The sequence below is a fragment of the Rhamphochromis longiceps genome, linkage group LG5, assembly GCF_057381845.1.
Source record: "Rhamphochromis longiceps isolate RC_006_pf linkage group LG5, R_longiceps_female_GT1.1, whole genome shotgun sequence".
NCBI classification, from domain to species: domain Eukaryota; kingdom Metazoa; phylum Chordata; class Actinopteri; order Cichliformes; family Cichlidae; genus Rhamphochromis; species Rhamphochromis longiceps.
Window position 1 is genome coordinate 15,618,548 of NC_140561.1, and position 21,985 is coordinate 15,640,532.

Below are 21,985 nucleotides of genomic sequence, written 5' to 3' on the forward strand. Positions count from 1 at the left end.
AACAGACTCTAAATTGAGCTTTCATGTCTCTCTTTTAAGATAAGTGAGTAACTGTGGCTAATCTAGAAGAAATACAAACATTTGCATTATGACAAATTTCAACTACAGACAGAGACATGTGACAACATAAACAAAACCTAAGTAAAGTTTATGATTTTTGTCCTGCAAAGAAGTCTTCCAGAAGCGATTAACCTTCAAAAAATATGAAGCTGATGTGATTAAAGGTTAGGCTTTCAAACCTAAGAACACTGTACCATCTACAAAGCATGGTGGTGGTAGCCTCATCTCTCTGGGAATGTATTAGACTACCTCCAACAACAGCTAGATGGCTAAAAAAGTGGGCGCTCCAACAGGACAATGAGCCCAAACACACATCAAAACTCGTTTTGGATTGGACAAAACAAGCTAACATTAATAGCCAAGACATTCATGTCCATAACGAGGTGTAGTTATGGTGTAGTTATTTAATTATGTATGGTAGTTATGTGGTGACGTGTATATAAGAAATACTCCATGTACTACTACTTAGTCTAAGAAAACCAACTAAACACTACCCTTTTTTATGCCACATGATGTCCCACAGACAAATCTTTTCTCTTCGTAGAGTTTATAATAGACAGTGTCATGAACGTAGATCAGTATAAAGATGTCTTTCCTTTTACAATCCAACCAAGGCCAATTTTTGTACCTTGTTAAAAAAGCAAGTAATGTAATATGCACCATACACACATCAAGAATGAATGTTGACTTTTGAAACTAAGACTTTGTATAGTGTGTTTAATCTGACTAACCTCCACCCTGTAGGCTTTTCTGAACCCGATGCTGACGCTAGGAGCAAAGACCCGTCCAGGCACACAGCTGACCACTACAGGCATGCCCTTTCCACAGGTGCTGTTGCCTTTCTTCTCTATCTCTCGGCCCAGTTTACAATCAGAAAGGTCAGCCTCGTTGCCTGTGCAGTTGATAGAGAAGCCCCAGTAGTTCTTCTTTCGACGGCTGGCCAGCAATCTGAGAAAGAATCATAAAGTAAAACAAACTATTACAACATATAATGTCAAATTTTGGGTAATTTTGCATGATTTACGAACCGTCTTAGAAAACACTTCATATTTATTCCTCTCTTTGGTTGAAGAATGACACATGCCAACATTTTTCCAACCACTGGTATTAGTTGATGCCAAAAGTAACAGATTTGTAACTTTCCAGGGAAAGGAACGTCATTATTGTTATGGTCCTGGGTCTTGGACTCAGCTTTTGAGGTTGCTCTGGACTCTTTGATTGTTGTATTCTTTTAGTGCATCTGACTTTGTTGTTTATAGTTCTTAATTTACGGTTTGTTGTTTGTTCTCCTACATGTCCAGTCGTCACTGTCTCATCTCTGTGCCCTGTCCTCTTTTCCCCAGTATTTGTTTACCTCCAATTTCCAGTCATGTTCCCATGTTTTTCTCTGTGTTTCATCCTTGGTCTTCCCAGTCCGTCATATCTCCTTAATATCCGTTCCAGTGTCAAGTTCACGTGTCTTAGTCTGAGTCTGTGTGCGAGTGTTACTTGCTGCTTTGCTTTGATAATCTCTTGTCTCGTGTGTTTGATGTTTGGTTCAGCTTCTCCTGTCTCGTTAGTTTTGCTTTTGTTGAGCTGTGTTCCCATTTGTCGCCACTCCTGTAATCACCCTCCCGTGTATTTGCTGTCTGCATCGCCCTCTGCTCGTTGTCGTGTTCTCCCTTATTGTGGGTGTTACTTTTGTCTGTTTGTTAGTTTAGCTTCTGTTCAGTTTGTAGTTAGCCTGCTTGTTTGTTCCACGTTCCGGTGTTGTTCTGCTTTTGTTTTTCAGTTCAAACCTCTGTTTGCCAAGTCCTTCATTACAGGTCCACTCCCTGCCTTTAGTAGACCCCAGACTATGGGATAATTATAGTCAATATTTATATTTATATTCACTACTATTGCTGTGTTCTGTCATACTGCTTAAAAGCTTAAAGTTGGATTGGGAGAACTATATAGTCACACATCACTTCTTTCATATTAAAAGACAAATAAAAGATTTCACCATTCTTTCTTAAACATTACTAAAATCATAAGCAGCTGTTTTGGGGAATGGACATTTTTATTTTTTAGTGAGAGGAATTCAGCAGTCTTCTCCTTTTTGCTGTGAAGCACAATGGGAGTATTGTGAAAATACCTTAACATTCCTATGACCCCAAACTTGAATGGAGGTAATCAACTAGGGGTCACTGAAGAAGCCAACAAGAGTGGACCCTGAAGCAGCATACCATGTAGTGAAACCAGCAGGAGCTTTATTTACAACCTTTTAGTCCTTAAACCTTGTTTAGAAGTTTAAATTTAAATTCAAGTTGGTATGAACATGAGGGCAATACACAGCCTTTTAAAGTGATGCCAAATTTAGATTGAGAGAGTGAATCATGTGAAACCACAGCAGAATCACATGTTTTACAACCACATCAGCTTTATCATCTCAAGTAATAAACAAAGTTAAACGCTGGTTTCATTTTCCATATATTTCCTTTGGTTGAAATGCATTACTATCAAATTAAATGATCATGATTTTCTTTGAATGAACGCCACCTTCTTTGCTTTGATCTTACCAGATCATTGATATCCTTACCCAGAAACATCAATGAGAAAATCCAGTTTCAGACCGGCTCGGCAGTACTTGTAAATATATTCTTGTGTCTTTCAGGTCTCGATTTCACAGATTTTTTGGCTTTAGATGCCAGCACACAGACTGGGAGAGAGATTTGCTCTTGTGATTGCTTTCTCATGTGCAGCAGCTACAAAACATCTGTATTCCGTTGTGTCAGACTGCATGTTGCCTGTGACACTTGAAAAGCTTTGTGATAAAACCACTGAGGTGGAAAAGATAGAGCCAGAAGAGCCACTGTTTCATAATGTACTGCACTCATCCTGCATATGCCAAAGCTTCCTCTGGTGGTGTTTGGCTTCTTGTCAGGAATCTACAGGCCCGAGTGTGTTTACTCTGATAGAAAATGGATGAAGGCGTGAGTGACGGCCACAGTAAACAAACCTGGTTATTATGTAACGTTTCATAACATCAGGCTAAACATTCTTAAGTAAACTAGGCAGTAATAAAGTTTTATGTTTCCTGCCAGAAAATAATATGATATAGTTTATAAATGGATTGTTCAGCCTATAAGAATGTCTGGTTTGATGTTTTACACCAGTGTGAAATTGAAAGGATTCATATGTAGCGCCGCAATAACCTGCGCTGTATTTAGCCAGACTAAATGTTAAATGTTTAACTCAAGTCTAGTTTTTTCATTACATCTAGTTGAAATTGTTTAAACCCTAATGCTGACCCCAGCAACATTACTCACTTGTAGGGTCTGGTATTGAAGCGTTTCTCCCCAGGGAAGCCCTGCATGCCACAGATGACCCTGCTATTCATCTGGTTCCAATCCTCATTGCAGATCTGCCTCCACTTGCCTCCGTCTTTTACCTCCAGAAATCCCTCAGTAATGGGAATCCTTTTTCTGTGAGAATATGTGGCCCTGATTCTCACCTCTTCCACCTGTACCGTCAAGCCCTGACAAACAGAACAGAGATAATGTTTCATGCTCTCCTGTATATAACACATGTAAAAACACAGAGTATTATACTTTTAGTCCAATGGAAAAAAATGACCTCTGACTACAGTATGACTTTTTATTCAATTGAATATTGCAAGTTTTCCAGAATTTCTAATAAATTTGCAACAGATGGCTATGGTCTATTGTAGATGGATAGGGGTGGGCAATTACTTTTCCCAATAGGCCACAAAAAACAAATACAAAACAAAACAAGAAAGAGTAGATGTAACAATTAGGCTCTAATTGTGGCCCCTTGGGAACATTAATTGCCCAGACTTGGATTCGCACATATTGGCAAGCTTAGCTTATATTTTCTATTTATTATATAAAGTTCCCATCAACTTGCGTAATGATATTTTTGCATAAGCCTCTTCACCACCCCACCATCAAGAGTGAATTCTGTTTCACTGACACACAGACAATGAGGAGAAAAACTAGTGTCTCTGCAAATGCACCATAATGTTAAGGTCTAAGTTAAACTCAGACCAACAGATGGCTTTAACTCTGTCTGCTTATGGGTCTAGAAGTGGAGTCAAGTCCCCCCTTGACAGGAGAAATGCATCAGGTATTAGCAGTTATTCAAAACATCACAAGGCTCTGAGATCACTGTCTGTCAACAGAATGACTTGTGTGAGGCACACACTTCAATTCATAGTTTTGTCAAAACTGGCAAACAGTGTTTGGATTTCCTCAGAAAAAGCGCTGAAAGGGAATAGTTCATACGTGACAAGCTGCTGGGTCTTTTATCAATGTCACTATTCTCTGTCAGGAGCAAAGATGAAACAGGCAGAGCACAAAGGGATACATACAAGTCTTTTCCCTTTGGCCAAATCTGGACGGAATGTAGGTCACATGTATTTTTAAAAGACCTCACATCTCATATTTCATAAGATATGAACATACTTGCGTGCGATACAAAGCAAGTATGACTGCAGAAGTATCAGAAAATGGGAAGCAGTGAAACAAAAAGTTTAAAATCCATGCAATCCATGACATTTTGTAAAATTCAATTTTAAGCAAGTTAAGGCTAAAGACAGAAGATAGGGCGAGCAAAAAGTGAGGTTGGAGAATGTGCAGAATAGCCCAAAGCTATCTACTGAGGGCTGTAAATGAGCGAAGGCCACCGGTGCTCACAATTAGCATCATGTGTGCCGATACAGCAAAGAATGGTACCCTTTGACCTAAGGGCTTTAGCAGCTACCTAATAACTCTGCCTTCCTTCATTTCTCTCCATGAGCCAAGTGCTGCCGTTTGTTCCTGACTGAGTGCGAAGTTGCACCGAGGGTGCCAAAAAGAGCCAAAACTCTGAGCTGCTCTGTGGTATGCTGAACTCAGTAATTTTATAACAGCCAGTTTCTTCAACATTGAAAAACCCCAACATTCAGGCATGTCTCCCAGAATATCAAATGTTTGCCCACAGGGTGGTTTCCTGAGATGGCGTCAGCCTCAGGGAATGTTCAAGGCTTCAGGGTCTTGCAGGGAAGGAGGAGCCTCCACTAACACTGCTTCAGCAGTGACCCTGGTCCTCCCTCTGACCGCAGTGGTTAGAGTGGGTAAAAACCACTCTTTCATGAGAAGATTCCTGCTGGCCATAGCATGACAGAGTGTTTTCCGTGTCTAGCAGGGGAAGGTGAGGAGACATGACTATGATCACGCAGCTGTCTCTCTCCAATTAAAATGTAATCATAGGATTTTAGATTGTTTTTTTAATTCATAATAAACAAAGAAAATAAAAGAACGTGCCACAACAAAAACAAAAAAGACCAAGTTCAATAAATAAATAGCCAAATAAATAAATAGTAAGAAAAATCACTCAGATATGATGTTATTTAGACACATCTGACCATTGTTGCATTTGGCTCGGAGGCAGGAAACTGGCCTTCTGAAAGTGTGAGCTGAAGAGAAAAGGACAGATATGCACAGCTGGGATCAGCCTGGGCGTCCCCCTAACTTAGCATAATCCTGTTTGGCCTAGGCCCAACTCGATACACTGGCCACATTTGAGCACTTTTTCAAAGAGAGCCAGAAATAAATAAATAAATTTCAGCACCTGTGTTGGAATAAGACAAACTGTTATGAGTTACACAGCTACAAAAATGCATTATCCCATTACAACAGAAGAAAATACAGTATCACTAAAATATACAGAGGGAAATACTTTAATAAGTGAGAAGATCAATACCACTGGTGTGGTAAATATGAGTCAGTTCAAAGCCTACAGCCAGTTTTGGATCTGTTTAAGAGCATGGTTTGTATCTAACTAAGAACACGATGTGCTTCAGAGACTGGCAATTTTTTTTTTAAAGAACTGTAGATGATTTTGTTTATTTCCACTAGCTGTCTCAAACTTTTCACTTTTGAGTAAATTTTATGTAATTCTTTCCAGAAAGTCAAAGAAAAACAGGAAACAACAACAACGAAGAAAAGAAATAAGTATATTTCCTAAAGTGTCAACATATTCCTGAAGTGCTCAGTAGGATTTATATTTTGATTTTATCTGAATCAGTGTGACGTGACAAACAGACCAGTCCAAATAGGTACTGGGTGAAAGCTTTTCCTCCTACCGATTACATTGAGGTTAATACGAGCATTTCTACAAGGTTACCTCATCTCATTTCCCAACTTCCTGTAATGATTTACTCATTCTACAGCTTTTTTTAAAATCCAAAAATAATAATTCATATAGGGGTTTTTTGGCTTGTAAGTAACAACTGAAAAAAGTGAACATCCTTCCTTCAGATCTATTCGGTGCTAGTCTGTGAAGTGAGCTCTGTCCATTACTGAACTATTTCCAGCTGGGGAGCAGACTGTTTTTCTGACTGGGTCCCCTCTCAGAATGTAAATGTGTGGACATGAGCCTGTGGTCTAGCCGGTGACTAATGCTTCCACTACTGTGCACTTCTTTCACTTCAATCAGCTTTCCAGATCCTGCTGCACGTTCATCTACACGTGCCCAACTCATCCCCCGCCTGCCCCGCCCAACGGTACACAACAAGTATGAATGCTAATCAGCCAAAGTTTAGTTGAAAAAGCAAAGGAACAGTACGGCTCTTTGAAACGACTTTTACATCTGCCCCACCTAACTTTCTGCCTCATTGGCCCCCCTTCTGTCTGACTGACTATAGCGAGTGTGTGTGTGTGTGGGGAAAGAAAGAGAGTGAGTTTCAGTGGTCACTGCATCTGGAATACCTATTAGAGTACACTTCTCCCACTGCGATAGGAAAAAAGAACAACCCCCCCCCCCATCTCAGAACCAACACACATGTTTACAGGTGTCTGTGCTGAATATAAAATATAGGAAATGAAACACAAGCATTTGATTGACTGTGGAACTATACTAATAAACTCCAGTCAAAGTGCTTTAATATAATAAAAAAACATTCAGTAGAAAACATATTTACTTGCTATCTTTGACAGAGTCAAATCAGAAGAGCCGATTCACTCTGTGTTTTCACTTAACGAATCTACAGCTGGCAAGTTTATCTTAGAATAAACACGCTTTCACGACTGTTTCACAGCTTGTTTCAGAACGATCTCATTTGTGTAAACTTTACAAAACAGACACTTAGATTGTGTTACATTCAAACGAGAGGCTCACATGAGTCAGCGAAATGTGCACGTGAAGTTCAAGAATAAATAATAAAAATCAGAACTTGGGACCTGTGCAACCCAGAACTGAAATGAGGCTCCAGCTGCTGAACATGTGTTAAATGTCTTGCACAGTTCTATCTGCAAGAGAGAGACTGACTTCAGCCTTCTGACAGGCATCGACCTTTTCTCCCGTTGATCACTCATCTCCTCAAAAGCCTCTGCTATACATCATCCCGAATAGGCTTATCCTACTTTGGCTCGGGTTTCCTTCTTTTTGTCCTACAGCAGACTGTGTGAATAACTGAAATTCTCATGAGCCAGCCCCATCTCATCTGATGGAGTAAAGTGCAACCTCTACCCTTGTTACTTGTATAAAAGATCGGAAGGTTTTTAAGTGCCGCATTCTGTGATTAGAAAGGCTGGGTTTTGATTCTTGATGAAAGTGTTTGTTTGAAGTAAACATGATGAATAGTCTATTGGTCAACTACAGCTGCTCCTTCTTTTCAGGAAGTTAGAAGTTAATCTCTGCCCGCTGGACCATAGAGTAGAATCTGTTTATAATCATGTTCTGCAAGCAGTGGTGTGCGATTTCTTTATGTGAAAACTACTTAGAAAGAGATACATATAAAACCAAATCCATCTTACGTACATTTTCATTGGATTTTCCTTTTCGGTAGTGAAAGTCTGCATGATTATGTACCAAGTACACAGTAGTGCCAACTTCTTGGAAAACACAAAGTAAAGAACATCCTGCAATGACTCCTATGAATCCTTACCATGAACCAGGGGCATAATTTCCAGGGGGGTTAGGGGGGGTTATGACTCCCCCAATAATTAAACCCAACCAATATAACCCCTCCAATAAAATTATAAATTATCTTGCATAAACAGGCTGTTGATTTTCTTTACTCATTTCAGTTATTACCAGCAAAATAGTTGCATGTTTAATCATCTGGGAATTTACCCAGATTTATTTATTTAGACAGACATCTTGACCCCCCCAATGTTCAGCACAAAGTTATGCCAATGTCATGAACCTATAATTATCTTCGTATGAGACATCACGATCTGTACTGTCCCATTCCCACATAAAAACCTGAACCTGGCAAAGCTTGTGTAATTATCACTACTAACTACAGATTAAACAAAGTCTTCTGACTGTAACCACTGTACTGTTAGAAAGATCTCTTCTGCAGGATGTTCCATCCGTGTGTGAAACAAACACATGCTAGTAGTAAACTGGCTGTGTTGGGTTAGACAGACAAAAGCAAAAGTATCCATCATGCACAATAAAACAGTTATTGTGTGTGTGTGTGTGTGTGTGTGTGTGTGCATTATATGCTGCATGCTAAAATAATTAATATTATAATGATTCAGTCACAGTGGAATGTTTGTTGTGTTATTGTTTCAGGAGCATTACTTAACCAGCTAAGAATGGTTGCACTGGCAGACTGCAGCAAAGTGGTCCCGGCTTCCACAAATCAGAGCTTGGGAATATTTGAGGTTAACTGAGTTTGGACTGTCAACCTGTTTTTCAGCAAAGTTACTTGATATTTTGTAAATGCTACTTTTAGGATTTTATGTTTTTGACTGAAACTGCAAAAATACTAACTGGGCAACCCATGCCAGCAGCAGGACACATACTATTATTTGTAGTCAAAGCAGGACTTGATAGAGAGACAGACATTTTTGATAAAGTGTAACGCAATCTCAGGATTTTTTCCTCACAAAGACAATATTATTAATGTCTGTGGCAAATGTGTGCACTGTAGAGATGCACTATTTAATTTTATAAATCAAGACATTGCTTGCAGTGCTAGTGATGTAGTGATGCTAGTGATTCACGCTCACTTAAATTATTTAAAAATCAGCAGGCACGGCACCAAAACAGTGTTTATAAAAGGAGATGTAATGTCCTAGGAAACTCTTCACATTTCAGAGGAGTGTTCGTCATTTTGAAGGAAATATTCTTCATAGCATCCACATAGTTATAAAGAACACCGTGCTTCATTGGCCCTTACTTAGAATTTCCACACTGAACACAGAATGTCAATTCATGCTGTGAATAAACAGATTTCAGGAACAGTGCTGCTCTTTGCTGGTGTCAGTTCAAGTATAGTTCAGAGGTGTAGCTACACCTTTTTCCCATTCCTCTCTCCTGTGACTTAAAAGGCTTCAGCCAAACCAAGGAAACACTTAGAGGGTGGGGGACTGAACTAAAGCAACACCCCAGAGGCCCTAAATACACAAGACACACAATAAACAAGATGTTGTGCTTATATATAAAACTTATATAAATAAGAGTATTGTTACTGTTGTAAGGTTCAACAGTCCATAATTAAACATTTCAGTTTCCCCTTTCTTCTTCTACTTTCAGCCCTCCTACATGACTGGACTAGACATTAACAAAACAAAGAAGGACTTAAGATGCTATCCTCGGGCGTGTTATCGCAACTAAATCCAGTGAAAAATCCAGTCCCTGTTCTGGCTGCTGTACAGAGTCCTGTAACGCAGCCAAGTCTACCACCCCACACGTAGTGTGAGCAAACAAAGAAACTGTACTCCGTCCAATTGCAAAGAACGTAAAGCACTAATTAAAGACTGCCAAATAAAACTCATCTCTATCAGTGTGGTCTTAAATAGGGAAACCTCATTATTAAAAGGAAGTTGCTTTCAGACAAGCCGAAGGAATGCTTTCCTCTAATAATCTCCCTCCCTTTCTCCTGTCACATGCACAAGCCCACACTGACTTTCCATCCAGTACTGAGGCATTTTCAGCAGCCAGGCTGGAAGGACTTCTTGGCGTCTGAGTCATCTTTGCAATCTCAGTGTGCAGAGTGGGGGTCTGGTGTGGGCAGTAATAGACTAATAGTGTCCTGACAAAGTCATTAGTATAACATGGAACAGACAGCTAAATATTTTAGCTTACTCATGGATCATTTCAGTTGCATGATGCCATAGCAGACGTGACTTCTTGCACAGAAGGGCTTACCTCAGTGTATCCTTTTAATCCAAACTCTTCAAATGAGGCATTTGGAAGTTGGTGTTTGCTTAGCATAATCACAGTATAACACAGTGTTTGAAACATGGGGATTTACCTGTTACTATTTTAAAATTCAAATGAAAAACGTATATATTTGTTCTTAGATTGTAATTAGTTGTTACTAATCATTAAAAAAAACAATGCTACACCAATAAGTAAGCGTCGTATATTCTTTAGCTTCTTAAACCTTTTTAATATTATGTTACACCTTCTTTCAACAGTTCAGCTGCTTTAAAAAAAGAAACTTGGAGCCATTTGAAGCAATAAATTATGATAAGGTTTTCTTTCATCCCAAGCCTAACCTGATGTAACCTGAACTGATGCAGAACATCATTTCAGGTTTCATGTCTGTGCTTTAACCATGTGTGCATTCTACCAAAGTGTTAGTGATACTGCAATCAAGTTACACTAGCCTTTTTTAACATTTGTGAAAGATTTTATGCAAATATGCACATATTAATTGTACTGCAATTGTACCATATGCATGTATTTTGATTGTCAATATGTTGGTCCTACCTCCTGGCTGTTGGCCTGGTTCCGAATGAACTTGAATCCTGGAATGCGCTTCGAACTGCACACCACGCCGACATCTTCTGAATGTTTGCAGTCGGATACTCCGAAGCCATTGGACTCACAATGAGCCAGACTCTTTTCGCTACCTGTGCAGTGCACGTTGTCTAGCCAGATACGACCTGGAACAAACAGAAACAGAAACACACTAATGGATGTGTGTTCAGATGTTGATTCACTTTGCCCACGATGGCTTTTCTTGGATGGTAGGGATGACGGTGCTTTTGAAGGAATTTTATTTATTTTTTATAAAAAACAAGTATTCAGCTTATCACAGGCCAACATTATCTCGTGACAGGCTGATGTGAAAATCTTTAACAGATCAGAACACAGAGAAAGATGCTTGGCGGTATTTAGAAATGGTGTCATCACATAATTAGTCCAAAAGAGCAGTTCCAACTAAATTGTCAACAATACTGTCAGCCGTGTCTGCAGCACATATAAGAGTATCGCAGTTGAGCAGACAATGGTGCACAGTCAAGATCATTTTTTTAAGTACATTTATAAAAAATATTAAACAATAACACTATATTTTCCCTTTAACATACATACTATATGTGTATACTGCAGCAAGTACAAAAGATTATCTGCCATTCGTCTTGGCTTTCATATTTTGTTCACCTAATCATTAACTGTTTTTCCAACCAATTAATATACAAACAATCAATCATAACATAATCATTATTTGTTTTAGAATATGTTGTTATACTCTGACTGTTTGCAACTATTATGTCTGCTTCATCCTGAGCCACAATTTCTCCTAACCCTGAGTTTTCACTAGCTTTCCCTCACATGGGTCAACCTCATTTAAAAAAAATGCAAATGAAAGAATGTCTTAAATGTTATACCCTGACAGGCGTTGTAAATCATGCCCTATTGGCTTCTGTTCTAGCATGTCCACTGAAGTCTAGCCGTAGACACAGTAAACCTGCTCACGTGGAGATGTGTTTGGTCTCTGACATAACCTGGTGCATTTTTTCAGCCAAAAACCTGCCTAATAAATGTTGTCATGGCTGAAGGGAATCATCTGTTGTCCAGCTGGCTGTTCTGAATCAGCCGTGAGGGAAACCACCAACTCATTATTCTGGCAGTCTCAACATGTTGCAAGGGAACATCCTGATCATACCAAGAAAGTGACTGGATATAATGGTCACGTAGCTTCCTCCTGGCATAGAAGTGATTACCCCTGGATCGTCGTTATAATAAGAGCCAAGCACTCTGGTTCTGGAATACAGCAGAGGGAGAACCCGCTCAGTCTCAGCAAACCTTTATCTAAGCAAATACTCAGCATTGCCAGCTGTTCTAAGCCTAGACTACATTGGTAGGAACATCATTTGCAGGCCTTATGGGGATTTAACAAGCACTGAAAAAAACAGAGAGGACAGTCTACATGGGGCTATAAATGTATAAATTAAGCCTTCATTAGCACTTTATGTCAATATCATAGCCAAAGAGCTCAAAACAAACCTAAAGGGATTTGCATAACATGGATTAAATGGATTTTGTAGAAAATTTAAATCATAGCCAAAACCTTTGTAACATTTGCACACTGTCTTTTTCCCCCTTTTTTGGGGGGCGGGGAGGAGGAGGGGGGCACACTGGGATTGCAAACAGCATTTGTGCAACAGCAGCTGGGGATATGATTTGCCTCCTTGCAGGAAAAACGCTCATCCAAGTAGGATGTCCTTATAACTGTTTGGTTGCTTTCAACAGCACATTAGTCATCACGATGGGAAACTTGAAATCCTCTTGATCACTTTTATAGCCATCTGTCTCCACCAAAACAAAAAAACCCAGATAAAGCTAGTTTCCATATAAACACATGTGAGAACACGTCTTTTTAAAGTGATTCCACTGCAAATTTGACATCCACTCAGGAAAACAGGGACCCCCTTCTCTTTTTGACCAACACAAAGATCATTTTATTTCAGATTGTGCAACTTTTTATATCAGTGCAAAATATAATTTGCAGCTTTCCTATTCATAACTGCCATTTCACTGAGTTTGTAAAACATTTGAGGGGCACACCCTTCCCAAAGCCAAGTCCCAGAGGACATCATCTTTATATAGCGAACCACTGCTAAAATGGAGCCCAAACAACTGCTTCACACAGGATGCACACACAGCTATATAGTACAAGCTATTTGTTAAATGCTTCCTATAAAACACTATAGGTATATAATAGTATATGCATAAAACTGCAAAACACTTGAATTGAAATTTCCATAATGACAGCAATGCTGTGAAAAGTTAACCTAACTGTTGAAGTGGCTCACTGAGTGAAGACATGCTTTGGCAGCTCTAAATGAACTCTTTAATAAGAGTTCTTTAATAAGAGTTCATTTAGCGCTATACATACATTCACCTCCAGCAGCTAACACATTTACAGAGCTGGGAATCTTGTTAGTATTTTTACTGCTATGGTGGAAATCATAAGATACAAAGGCTATAAAAGAGGAGATGAGATTACGTCTGTGTATGCGTCTGGTTAACGCTCCATATCTTTCCAGTCTTTCCTTCTTCCAGTGCTCTGAACTGATTGGTGTGTCTCAGTTCTCCTCTGATGGGAAAACCAGTACCTCAGGGTATAAGCATTTAGACAAGGGGAAACCTGTCTTTCATGGAAATTATGAAACTGCATGTAGTGATAGGTTATTTCTGAGTAGATGTGGTTGAGTAGCTCAGGGATGCTCAGATTATTTCACTATAACTTGCACCTCACTTTCTGCACCAATCTGAAGTCGAACTTTGGAGGGTTTTGATTAGATGAAGTTGTAGATGGTTGTCCTGGTGACTAACACACACATCTCATTAACTTAGTGCGTTTTTTTCTTACCTTCCCCTTTTCCGTACTTGGCTGAGGGCAACCAGGACTCGGCACCCGTGAAGCCCAGCTCTCTGCATACCACTTGGGCAGCATAGATGGAGAAGTCATCATCGCACACCGTCCCCCACTCTCCATTGTAAAAGACTTCGACCCGACCCTCGTAGTGTTTCTTCTTCTCCCCGGCTAGACGTAGCTGGATCACAGGCTGGTTAGAGTCTGACTGGGCGCTGGATGGCACCAGCAAGGTGTAAAGGAGACAGCAGAAAACAGCCAGGAGCAGCATGATGCAGAATGATGAGGGAAAAGACTAATACCCTAAAGAGAGATACAAAGAGACAAAGAACTGTGACCATCGGCTGTATAACACTGCAATAAAGTGATTTTGGCATTTTTATAAGTGGCTTTTCTCAATTCCAAGGATTTAACCTGGAGAGTTATCTGAAGACAGGCTGAGGAAGACAGTCTTTTGTGGCATGTGGTAGTTCAGTTTATTTGAGAGTAAGCGGTATCTGTATAAAATGCTGAGCTTGGTTTGGCTCTCATATCAGGCTTCAAGAGAACTGACACTAGAAACTTTGCAACCGCAAGTATAGTAAAAGAAATTACCACAATTTCACAGTATATTAAGCAAACGTATGGACACGACTGCCAAAAAAAGGGAAATTTGGGGAAAATCTGGGAAAGAACATAGGTTAGGTGGCAAGAATTTCTCTCTCCATTGTCTGACAGCCTAATGGAGAGCAAATGTGGGCTCCTCCAGGGAGGGGGCTGCCCGTCTTATTTATTTGCTGATCTATGCCTGGAGGCCAAGGTAAACTCTCTGAACCTGTATTCACAAAGAAAGTTGACTCCATGTGCATCATTATTTCATGGCAAACCATGAATGTCTCAATGTTGGGACAATGAGCCCTGAGGGAGTAAAGGGAGGGATGGAGGAGAGGGAACGTTAGGACACCTTCACATCATCCTGTTCTGAATAGCAAGGGAGGAGATTTGGGAGGAGATTTGGGAGGGGATTTGGGAGCAGGGGGGGGGGTATTCCTGTGTTGACGTCATGGTAACCAAACAAACTTCAGACTTGAAAAACCTCCTCTGGAGTACACATAAATTATCAGACTGTGAAGCATATGTTTCGCGATACGGAAACATCTGGTCAATCTCCCCGTGAAATGAACATAGGTTCAGCATGAGTACAGAGACACTTTAATTTGGCTTTTCAGTATTCAGTCTTGTACTTTATTAAACCAAGGGAGTGAAAAAGCGCACTGTAATGGTTTTAAATCAGTCAGTCAGAGTCTGAGTGAATTTCTGAACAGCTGTGCGTGCACAAACTATACTCCAACCAGCACGTGTACAATTATGGTGTATTTAAAATGGTAAATGGCCTGTATTTGTATAGCGTTTTACTATACTCATGGATTTTGTATTTAATATAAAATTTAATACAAAATCCATGAGTAAAAAATACTTCTAAATAAATACTTCTACATATTGCATGTCATAGGCAACACTTCTGTAGACACACCCATATGTTACAGAAGAATCTACTCTTAACAGTTAAAACTTGTGGTCCCAGAAAGGTGGTGATTGGACATTTTTACATCATATGCTGTGTCATGCAAAGCTTAAAACGTGTAGTTGCAAAGAAACAATAGGATCAAACAATAATTAAATACTGCTTGCCCTTTAAAATAGGAATTCTCAAATCCTACATACTTTTATTGCTTTTTCAGGCAAAATCAGGGCTCTTGTGCTGTCTGTTGTTCATCTGAATTAGTCACCGATAAAGAGATATTAAGCCCTGACCAGAGTGAAGAAAGATCGACTACAAAATCGGTAGGTGTTGAAGGGTCCTTAGCACAGCTGTCTACTGTCATCACCAGAGTTAGCATGCATGATAAAAGTTTGTTACTAGCAGGACTGTAGTTCGTGTTCTGATACAGCAAACCCCAGCGCGCTTCGACACATAAATAGGGAAAAAGAAAAAACACCTGATATAAAATACATTTTCAACGAATATAAAAGAGACAGAACATGCAAATATAAACCCTGCCAGGTTTTTAAGTTTCCGAAGAGAGAACCCATTAGGCAAAACTCGGTCTGAACAAAGTGTGATATCTCAAAGTTTCACACATTCATGCACGTGCCAAACAACATCCAGTCGGACAGCAGGAGGGAGGGAGGCTGTCTCCAAAGTGAAAGGACTTACTCTGACAGACGGAGGACAGTCAGCACAGTCTTTTGAGGACGCTGAGGTTTCCAACCTGTCTTACAGGATGGCATGTGAAGCAGGGGCTCTTTGTCCCTTTAGTACTCTGCGGGCCGTTTCCTCTGCTCCCCTCACAGCTGGCAGCGCGCGCCCGTCCCACTCTTCACAAACTCAGCAGCCAATGGGAGGGTGCCTCAGCATCCTAAACCCGCCCCCCTCAGACCCGATTACCGAAGTTACAAAATCTAAGGGTCCTGGTCTCTTTGTATCTGGAAATGACTGAGTATTTTTTTTACTCGTTCTAGGAGTTTTAAATGGTAGTTGCCCTGCGTTATAATATTAGTTAAGATGGTTTTGTCAATTCATGCCTTCTATGATTGACTAATTTTCTCCAACGTATTGTTCAACATGCCAAAGTAAGAGAAAAGCAGAAAACTGTCAATAAAGGGACATATAACTGATAATGATGATGATTTCCTCCTATTTTTCGCCGTTGAACACATCTGGTGTTGTCCACTTAATAATGATCTTGACTGCGAGAAAGTGAAATGGCTGGTCAATTAGAATAAAGGGGGTGGTGCTGAGTTTCTGCTTCTACTGGGCTTTCCAATTTTTTTTTTTATACCTTGATTAGACAGGACAGTGTGGAAATAGAGGCTGGTTGACTTAAGATAGAGGAAAATGACATGTCAAGCAAGCTCTTTCACACCTGGAACATTTTGGTTATTTGGTATGTGCCTTAACCATGAGGGTATCCCAGCACACTGGTGTTAAGGACACCATCATGTGGAAAGAATGTGTAGTAAAAAAGACTGAAGTGCCAGGCTTGGAACAGGCCAGCTTGATAAGGTATGTATGTACTGTTGGCCTATGCAAGAAGTGTAATTCAGAATAAAAAGCAAGTCTTCATATCAGTCATCACCAGATGTCAGATACTAAAAATTATAGTATGTTGATCAAAAAAACTTGCACAAATTCTCTCTTCTTCTCTCTGCTATCTAAAAACCCAGACTCCAGATAGAAATGAGCCTAATTTAGAAATTAACTAGTGTGACACTCGATCCTAATTGATCCCACAAAACCAGTAACCTCATAACTGCTTCACTAGGAGAAATAATGTGTTTCTACAGTGAATCTGATGGCATCCGTAGCAACATTTGGCAAAGTCCTAATGTTCCTAACAGCTCAAGTTGAATCAGAAAAGGATATATGTAAGAGGGAAACTGGGATTTAATGAAGACAAAGCCAAACAAGCAAAATTAGTGATTATTGGGTAACAATGACCTGCTTTCCACAGATTCCGTTACATGTAAATGATTGACAGCCCCACTCGAGCCCAGAGGAACAGGAAGCAGGCTGTATTTTCATTCAAGCTGCAACATAACATGGGGATGTAAATCACATTTCACATAGGTGACTGAAGTTTTTTTTGTAGTCTACACATCTAAATCAATTTGTTGTTGAAATTAAGGCAGCACGGTGGCATGGTATTTAGCACTGTGGCCGCACAGCAAGAAGGTCCTGCGTTCAATTCCACCATCAGGCCGGGGTCTTTCTGTGTGCATGTTCTCACGGTGTTTGCATGGGTTCCCTCCAGGTCCTCCGGCTTCCTCCCACCGTGCAAAGACATGCAGCTTGGGATAGGTTATTTGGATAATCCAAATTGCAACTAGCTGTGAATGTGCGAGTGAATATGAGTGCAAATGGTTGCCTGTCCCTGTGTGTTGGCCCTGCGACAGACTGGCCATGCAAGTAGGCAATGACTCCTATTTAGCTTGCCTCTGTTTTCATTTATTTATTGCTACAACGGAAGCTGATGATTTAAACGAGCTTAAATGATTGTGACCAAGAAGGAGAGTGGCATATTATTAAATCTTAACCATTTATTAAGGAATGCACAAAATATAACAGTTGACATACAATCTGAGTATACGTAATTCTTTCGTTTTACAAACATTAGCAACACAATTATGAATACTCTTTTTATAAAGTATAAAATGTACTATAACTGTGAATTTTAAAAGCACCTTCCAACTAATGTTAACACCACCACGACGGGACATGAGGTCACACTGAAACCCACTTCATTTTGCTGTGACATTTGGCAATTGATTGTGCTGATGTAATGAAGGCTACTGTACAAAATGTGTCTTTTATACACTTCGAACCAAAAATGCACTCGTGTGCTTATTCAAGTGAAATCAGACCAGAAAATATTGATACAGCAAAAGATGTACAATGAACCCGACAGGCCTCGCTGATCTATTGCTGAAGGTGATAGCACTGAAACTGCAAATCCACTGCAACTGACTGCAGTTCAATCATACAAGAAATACACTGACTACAGTACTCTTTGCAAACAGCTTGGAAACAACTGCACAAAGAAAAAAAATAAACCTGTTTGTCTTTCTTTTGTTTTCTCTCAAAAGGCACAAGCAATGTTTTGGCTCATAAATAAAATATGGACACAACCCCAAATAATTTTTATGGCAACTGGTAACTTTTCCACACTCAAATGCAGAGCAGTCGAAAATGAAACATGCCACATGGTTTTGTACTAGAGCATAATAAAAGCAGGTTTTACAATATTAAAGTCAAAGTATCATCAAAGTGATTAAAAACTTGGATTTAATATTTGATTCTTTTGAAGTGCTCTTTATATTTAACAATCCCCAAGATTTAAAAACAGCTTAATGTAAACCCACGTATAACTGAAGGACACACTGTGTAAACCTGTGAAATAAGAAATACAAACTGAAAGGCAACTTACTTAATCTGAGATAAATGACCTGAAAACTATACAAAATGATCCATTTAGGCACTCAGCACATGGATTGTATTATTAACGCAGTTAATTGCAGTATAAATGTGCTCTGGTGTAAAGAAAATGTGCATGCATCCCTGCCAGCGTCATCTTTTCCCTTAGCTCCTGCACACATGCAGTGTAAAATGGGGGTGGAAAATCCTTATGAGACGAGACGTGATGAGACAACCCTTGAAAATGGGTAAATCCCAGAAACGTAAAATGATACTTTACTGTAAATCCTGAAGCAAAGGTTTACAAATCATTGAGTGACTTATTAAAAAAAACAAACAACAACATTACATCCTGTTATAATTGTGTGCTTCTTCAATGGTCCTGACATGACTAACACAACAATAGTTGTACTCTCATCGTATTTCAGTCTGAAAGGAGAAAATGAGCAAGTGCAACCATACTGTCCTTCAGTAATATACTGTATATTTAAACAAACAAGCAATGAAAGTTGCAATGTGCCTGATCTATGATCATGTAAAAGATTTAAAGCAGATGTTGTTGTGAGAAAAATCTGGAGCTGAAGAGGAAGCAATTAAGAGCCACATAGTTTGATGAAAGGCGTCCTATTCTGTTCCCAGTTTGGCGATCAGTTCATCACAGATCTTGGTGAGCTCTTCAATCTCTTGATTCTGTAAAAGACAGAAAAAAAAATTAGAGTTAAATGTGCTAAAACTTAAACATATAAGCCATTCAGAATTTATGGAGTTAGTGGGACTCTGCAGCTTGTCCTTCTTTTGACGATTTTGCTTTAAGTAAACAGAACATTGCCCTCTAGTGGGCAGTTCAGATCATTGTAAATTAAGTGCATTTAAAATCACTATTCTGCTGGACTGTGTTCTATTTATAGAAGTAAAATAAGGAAAACAGGAAATCATCCCTTTCACTATCTTGAAGATTAACCCAAATAAAAAAGAAGTGACAGGAAACATCAGGATTTGCGTGAAGCAGTGACTAAAAACTTCCAGAAAAAATGACTGCAAACAGCAGTTCATTCAACAGTCAGACACTGGTGCTTAAACTCGTCTTGTTTGACATCTTTTTGCAGAAGAAAATGAAAAGTGTGTTCAGCACACAGACAAGACCCAGTAGAGCTTTCAGTCTTAATTACCTAGGTTTTTCAGCACAATTTTCCATCACTAACACAGTTAAACACAGTCAGATCATTTTAATTAAATTTGCTCTTATCCTACCTTCTGAAGGACAGCTCTTTCAAGTGACTCCACCTTCATCTGCTCCTTTCTCAGGCTTGCATTTAGGGCCACACTCTCACCGTTTGCCTTGGCACGTACCTGGGCTATGTCCTCACTGGCCCTGTTACAGAAGAAACGATGTCAGACAATGTCAGAATGAGAAATGACGCCTAGCTTTGAAATGTAAATGGAATTTCAGGAGTCAGTATTTGAATAGAAATGAAATCTTGGAAGCCTAAATTGCAGACTTACTTGTCGAGTTTCTCCTCAGCGTGGATTTTGAGGGTTTGATATCGCTGCTCCTCTTGCTTGATCCGCATCAGGTAGTCTTGAGCACACTTCTTTAGCACCTCCTCATTCTGGAGAGACACATGTAAAACAGGTCTAGTCAAGTTATGCGAAGGTGGCCCACACAGCTTCTCATGTGATTCATACTGAGACTCTACTGACCTTCTTAAAGCCCTCCAAGACTCCCTTCATGTTCTCATACCGCCTAAAGAGGTCAGCAAAGGAGCGCTCCACTGAGTTGAGGTCAGCCAGGGCCTGATCTCTCTCTAAGGTCAGCTGTCTCACTGACTTACTACATGACAGGGTCTTCTGCTGCTGCTCATCCTCTGTAAATAAATGAGCCAGAGTATAAAATAAGGGCCAAAAACACACAACAGCTGTGAGACAAAACAGTGTAATGCGATAACACATGAGTGCACATTAAAAATCCAGAATAGACAGTGTAGAAATAATGTTTTATGACAATGCTGTGTTTTTTCCAAAGTAACAAATAAATACAAGATTAATCCCAGGCTAGAGTGGGACTCCTAGCTTTTCTGGTTAGTGGTGGTCCTCAGTTTAAGGTCAGTGCAACAACAACAGAAACATAGAAAACAACAGGCTATTTATATGGGTATACAGTGTAATGTACTTGGCTTGAAAGTCAACAACAGGTCATGCTGGTGAAAAATGTCAGACAGCAGATGGAAGTAAAAGGTCGAGCTGATAGCAGCACAGGTCTAAAGTGAAACCTGACACTTTATTTTTTATAGCCGTTGACCAATAAGGCAACCCCCCCCCCAAAAAAAGACTGAAGCCACTGACTGTGCTGTTCTGTTCCACCACACTGTAACTGTAATACAGCCTTACATATTACCTATAGGCTGTTAAAAACAAATTAAAAAGACTGCAGCCTATTAGACTGTCTATTACACAGTAGGTTGGTATTACACGTGTAGATTATATGCATAGAATGTTAAAAAAAAAAAAGAAGTAAAAAAACATATACAAAATAAAATGCACGGCTGAAGTGTGCTCAGCTGTTGCATTGCATCCATGCATCTGTTATGATGTACATTATGAATTGAATAGTCTGATGGCGGTTGCGCAAAAACGACGTGTAATGGATACATGATGGTTTCCTTTTTGTATAAATATCCACATAGATCAGAGAAACAAAATGTCCATCTGATTTGGGGGTTTGTTTGAAGAAGTCACACAGTTGTTGGAGCAGTAACGTAGTGGATAATAACAAATTCATGGAGAGCAAAATCACCACTAGGTGGCAGCAACTTACCAATCATCTGTGCGACTGTTTTCTCATATTCTGCAACTATTTTCCTGTCAGAATAAAAACCCAAAGCAGTTACTGTCATCTTTGTTTTCACATGTTCAATTGTGTTTAATATAACATAGACAGGAGCACTCAGACAAACAAATGCCTCGTACCTCATTTCCATAACCTCTGCTCGACTTTCTTCATATTTTCTCTTCCATTCATTGACCTCAATCTCTTTAACGATGATCTGTTTAGACAGGAGAGACATAAAATTAAAAACCCAGCTATGATCAAAAATAAACAGTTGAGCATAATAACAACCGGCCCTTTTACCTCTTCTCTGATCAGGGTTAGCACTGCAGCTTTGTCCATCTCGCTCAGAGGCACGCTGTCCTGGGACAGGGCTGCTGTGTCAGGGCCCTCATTGCAGGTCAGTTTTGTTGTTGTGGACATCGCACTCTGTGGAAGGAAACATATTGTTTGAGGCTGTTTTGAGGCAAGTAGCTACACTACAATAAATATTACAAAATCTGGTTTGGCCATAAGGTGCAAGTGATGTTATCTTAGACAAATATTGTGATTCATTGAG

General features: G+C 39.6%; 2 protein-coding genes across 4 annotated transcripts in view; both read right to left on the bottom strand.

Annotated features, from left to right (window-relative positions):
- Window positions 1-15,986, bottom strand: part of loxl2a (lysyl oxidase-like 2a) — a 25,646-nt gene extending 9,660 nt beyond the window's left edge. Inside the window, exons 1-5 of the mRNA XM_085406097.1 lie at window positions 15,843-15,986; window positions 13,643-13,948; window positions 10,753-10,928; window positions 3,351-3,559; window positions 792-1,008 (exon numbers count right to left, since the gene is read on the bottom strand). Coding sequence (XP_085262223.1) covers window positions 792-1,008; window positions 3,351-3,559; window positions 10,753-10,928; window positions 13,643-13,916 — 876 coding nt within the window. The 5' untranslated portion in view covers window positions 13,917-13,948; window positions 15,843-15,986. The remainder of the gene's footprint in view (window positions 1-791; window positions 1,009-3,350; window positions 3,560-10,752; window positions 10,929-13,642; window positions 13,949-15,842) is intronic.
- Window positions 15,987-17,707: 1,721 nt separating this feature from the next.
- Window positions 17,708-21,985, bottom strand: part of tacc1 (transforming, acidic coiled-coil containing protein 1) — a 31,251-nt gene continuing 26,973 nt past the window's right edge. For all 3 annotated transcript variants that reach the window (XM_085406109.1, XM_085406106.1, XM_085406108.1), the window contains exons 7-13: window positions 21,730-21,855; window positions 21,567-21,643; window positions 21,415-21,458; window positions 20,301-20,464; window positions 20,103-20,209; window positions 19,851-19,971; window positions 17,708-19,289 (exon numbers count right to left, since the gene is read on the bottom strand). In XM_085406109.1, the coding sequence (XP_085262235.1) occupies window positions 19,224-19,289; window positions 19,851-19,971; window positions 20,103-20,209; window positions 20,301-20,464; window positions 21,415-21,458; window positions 21,567-21,643; window positions 21,730-21,855 (705 nt within the window). In that variant the 3' untranslated portion in view covers window positions 17,708-19,223. The remainder of the gene's footprint in view (window positions 19,290-19,850; window positions 19,972-20,102; window positions 20,210-20,300; window positions 20,465-21,414; window positions 21,459-21,566; window positions 21,644-21,729; window positions 21,856-21,985) is intronic.